The sequence below is a fragment of the Glandiceps talaboti genome, chromosome 7 (genome assembly GCF_964340395.1).
Source record: "Glandiceps talaboti chromosome 7, keGlaTala1.1, whole genome shotgun sequence".
Lineage (NCBI taxonomy): Eukaryota > Metazoa > Hemichordata > Enteropneusta > Spengelidae > Glandiceps > Glandiceps talaboti.
The window spans coordinates 14,696,246-14,701,245 of record NC_135555.1 but is presented as its reverse complement, the minus strand read 5'-3'; the positions used below and the strand labels follow the sequence as shown (position 1 = coordinate 14,701,245).

The window sequence follows — 5,000 nt, the reverse complement described above, 5'->3', positions numbered from 1 at the left end:
CTACAGATAGAAACGTGTTTGTTTCCCGCGATAAAGGTGTCAAGTCATCTATTATTCATCTACGGGTGGAGACTTTGGTTTAATCTTTTAATACGGTACGCGTGCCGTTCTCGACATTACATAGTATACTTTCTGGTTTGGATTCGAAGCTCTTGCTCTACGCAGTTGGTGTTCGTGTTTTGATTCGAATATGGGCTACGTTCCATATTCCTGCTCATGTATTAGGCATTGCTACGTTGTTGGTGTTTCGGTGAAGACACACAATAAAAAAAGTTAATCCTTTCCCTGAAATCAAATTTCCACACCACGACACCGTACGACATCGGGAATGTTATACAAATTGTAAGGAGTGTTACAAAACTACGGTATAAATAATGGTACTTGAACTCACGTCAACAGTTTTTCTTCCACTGCGAGTGACGTTTTATGATACTCGGAGTCGTAGTAGACATTACCTCATTTATTTAAACTACTTGTACCTTCAAAATCTCCATTTTATAACTTTAATAGCCTTGAGGATCGCTCGGTGCCAAATTCTTTGCCGTTTACGTTCAGACAGCGTCATCGTAGACGCAAATAAACAACGCAACGCACGTATACTACTACAGTACATGTGACTCGGTGTCGACGTGTCTCGAAAGTTCACGAAGGATCGAGCCGTGATAAGCCGATCGTTAGAGTGTGGTTGCCACACTCAATTTATAGGACCTTAACCCTAATAATATAATATAGTATGTGAAGAGGACGTTGTCAAAATCCACCAACGCGAAAGTTCAAAGCTAGTCTACGGCCACGTTCTGTGAATGTTACAGAAACAGAAATGTAATACCCGGAAATCGCCGATGCAATGTCACGCATCTGACGTGAACTCTCAAGTCTCGAAGATAGCGTGGTTCATTTTCGATGCGCCAACGTGTTGATTAAATCGTTTTATTTTTGTAAACATCAATTTTTTTCGATCGGCTAAAACAATTAGCCTGCAATACTGTTAGATATTCGAGATTTGTATGTTTTTTTTTGTCTGGTGACAAGCGCTTATCAGCAGCATATTGTTCTCGTGACAAGCGCCGAGCGTACGTGTGTACTATACAGCCTGGTCGACGTCAACATGTGCGCTAGTACTGACCCGTACCTTTGACACAATTAAGTCCCGGAATGGAGTAATACCGTCACCGTGTCGTTTTCCTGTAGTAGTTTCAAGTTTCCCACCCCAGCTTTAATAGTACTTGAGATTTAATGTTTATTTCACGATTCGGCGTTTAACTTGCTAGGCCGGTGAGCTGTCGTCAGCTGTTCAGGTCAAATGTCATTACTTTGAGGCTATCACTGCACATGGGAGAAAACAAGTAAAAAGACCACGCAACACCACAAAAACTATACGCATTTTACCTGTCCAAGCTTCACAATAATGAATGTTATAGATGCAACAAACTTTACTTGTTTTAGATTAATTACCTTTACTGTTTACACGTTGCACGTAGTACTACATCACATACGCGGCCATGGCCATTATAGGCGGTGAAGTGTACATGTGTGTACGCGGCGGACTTCGCGGTTGTTGGAAAAAACAGGAGCTATCACACGTAAATTAACAGTTTTTAAGAACTGATGGTGTTTGATAAAGTGATAAAGTGCAATCAATTTCAAGGGTAATAAGAACGTTTTACACTTGACGCCAAAACACATCATAATGGGTGTCAAAGGTCACGCTTGTCAGCAGCATATTGTTCTGGTGACAAGCGCTTGTCAGCAGACTCGGCCTTTTTTTTACATGCATGGTACTTGAAAACCGTCATCTAATACATCGCCGTCGCGTCGGGTACACTTGAAGGCTGTAGACTAGTGTAGTCACAGTCGCTTGTAAACTGTTATTCCTTTCCTAAATGGTTTTATTCTTGTCTATAACGGTCCTAATACAGAACAATGACGTTATTATAGGGATTGGCGATATTCTTATGAAATCGGTAGCAATGTCATACCCCCCTCTCCCCCTACGTGTTGTATGTAACTTGTAAGTACCATTTAGGAAAGGAGTAACAGTTTACAAGCGACTGTGCGGCTGTAGTGCAGTGTAGGCCGCTTCACTGTAACGTTTTTAGCCGATGCACTGGTCAAAATCAACGTGCATAAGTCCAGGTTCAAAGGAGGTATTTTTTTTACTTTTTATTGGTTATAACCAAATTTACCGAGTTTGATTGGTTTTGTACAACAACACAGCTAAGAGATAATGTCACGTCAGTCATTGCACAGAGGCCTACTAGCTATGGCTCATTTGCATATGAAAAGACACTCTTCTGTAATCAACGTTTCTGTCAATCTTCTTTATGTATGCAAATCTTTGTACATAAACATTCAGGAATGAAACCATATAAAACACATATAGCGTTAGAGTTTTTTCATTTCAAATTTATTAATGGAAAAAATGAACGATATTCCAAAAATCTTTTAACCAAATGATGGCACATACCATGAAGCTTCATAATGAGCAAAAAAAAAAAAGGCCAAAATTCACCAACGAACCTGCATCTCATCCTTAATCGTGACATTATTTCAGTATTTACTTTCCAAGGATTCTTTTGATCAATATTTTTTGACCGGACTTCAGTAAAAGATTCAAAAACATTGCTTCAACGTCTGTTATTCGAAACAGCTATATTTTTGCAACAGACAACGTTTAGGAGTTATTGGCTATTCGTAAATATTGAACTTTTTAACTTTCCACATGCTTGAAAAGAAACCTGTATATATAGTCAAATATACTTAATTTTATTTTCATAGGTTTAAAGTTGACTCTAAATATAGAACAAGACGAGTACATACCGATGTATGGACAGGATGCAGGCGTCGTGGTTTTGGTTCATCCACCCGACGTCGTGCCGTTTCCCGAAAATAGCGGAATAACCGTGCCCCCTGGCAAGAAGGCATCTATAGCAATCAGAAAGGTAAATGGGTTATCAGTGATACTGAAACAGTGCAGCGCTGGTTGCCATGCTGTTTGTGATGATGTGGTATAAGAAAGTTACGTATTAAAGGAAGATACAAAGATTAGAAATACCGTTCCTAGCTACAAGTGTTTCACTTCATTTAGCCTCAATATTTTCTTCATATATTTGTCGCTATTAATTGATTGTGCTGCTGTGACTTTTGGCCTCTATTCAATTAAAGTCAGTCTATTCCCTGCATGACTAAATGACAATGTCACGTGACTGTTGTCGTCCAATTTCATGGGATCATGTTGCCATGTACTGCCTGCGTTCTCTGCATGAAATTGTCTAGAAATCCGATTGCACTGCTCTGGTGAGAAGTCAGAAGGTCTAGAGTAAAGGTGTAGTGACACTAGAAACGGTGATTTGTATTGCATCCATTCTAAAGTCGAACTCCATCAGTGTACCAAAACCAGCACGGGGGGGAGGGGTGTCTAATAACATACCATTACAGGCTGATGACGTTTATAACGCTGATGCAAGTATGTAATTCAGAGGAACATTATTTATTAAATTCATAGAAATACACTCAGAAAAGTTTATTTGTTCACCAAGTCGATCTTTACAATTTTTTAATGTTCTCCATCATCTGCAGGATTCTTACACAATGCCTGGTGCGCCCTACAGCGACTGTATTGACAAGAAGAACTTCATATCAATCTTTGGCAAAGGCTACAACTATTCAACTGAGGTGTGTACGACTAGTCATTCGAACCTAGTACAGTGGATTTCGAAGTACCGTTCAGCATCCCTGCTTGATACAACCACACAGAAATCAATAACAAACTACACCTGCTACAGCAAGATTGAATAAATACAGTATCTTTCAACATTTTGGCTAAATGTGAGCTGACGTTCCACACCATGCAGACATCATATGCAACATTGGCGCCCGCGTTTCTGTATCTTGTTGCAGTGTTCGCTTAAATAAATGGTTTATTTCATTTAGACAAAATGTAGCGACAAATTGATATCTTGCTATTAAAGGGTAGCATGTAGTTTGTTATTGATTTATGTGTGGTTGTATCAAACAGAGAAGGTGAACTGTATTTTGAAATGCACTGTACGTGTAAAACGTTAAACTTTTTTCAAAAAATGGGAAATCATTCCCCCTTAGAAAAAGCTCCTCTGATATGACATTCAGTGAACAGTGTTGTGATAACGGAATGTCAAAGAGTGGTCAGGTAAACGGTACATGTTGACCAGCAGATTGTAGAGCTAGAGTGATACATGCAATACCTCATTTGAGAAAAAAAATAGTTAACGTATTAACATGATTTGGGAAATTTAAGATAGTATAATTCCCGCTATAACTGTAGGAAACCAGAATAACTATAGAATTTGAATTAGTCACACACATAAGGGGCTTTGCTGCAATTTACGTTCCCCTTTACGGTCTGTATACGTTGTCTGCTGATTATAATGAATAAAGGTCATTGACTTGAAGCATAAATCGGTGAAATAACAACACCAATTCTCATCATAGAAACGGCAAAAATTCTTTATTCTTATACTTCGATTGTAGGCGTGCCACATATCAACTTTGAACATGTACATACAAAAGGAATGCAAGTGTAATGATACAGTGTGGATGACTGGTAAACCGCGGTGTAGAGTAACCAACACAGATCACGGTAATTACGTAAGATACTGTACATACTGATGTATGCAGTAGTTTATGTATATGTACATCTATTTCATCCATAAATATCACAACCGTACAAAATGTAGGCTGCATCACACACCGTATTCAATTTTAATACTGTCGTTGGTCATATATAGCGCCACCAACGACATTGTTTCAAAGTTTACTTGAGTAGTATAGGAAATGTAGGAGCGATCCAATTGCAATTTTCTGTGCTTCTTATTACTTCACCTTCTATGCTCTATGTCATTGGTAGTGATCTTACCAAGCAAACGCTTCAATAAAGAGAGCTATTACTGATTTACCGCATTTTATCTATATTTCCAAATTTTCCATATATCTGTAGGGATATAGGATTAGCAGCCAGACAA

At 38.7% G+C, this 5,000-nt stretch overlaps 1 protein-coding gene across 1 annotated transcript in view; it reads left to right on the top strand.

Annotated features, from left to right (window-relative positions):
- LOC144437989 (uncharacterized) overlaps positions 1 to 5,000 on the top strand; it is a 25,429-nt gene that overhangs the window by 16,167 nt on the left and 4,262 nt on the right. The window contains exons 14-16 of the mRNA XM_078127022.1: positions 2,779 to 2,942; positions 3,580 to 3,675; positions 4,510 to 4,618. Coding sequence (XP_077983148.1) covers positions 2,779 to 2,942; positions 3,580 to 3,675; positions 4,510 to 4,618 — 369 coding nt within the window. The remainder of the gene's footprint in view (positions 1 to 2,778; positions 2,943 to 3,579; positions 3,676 to 4,509; positions 4,619 to 5,000) is intronic.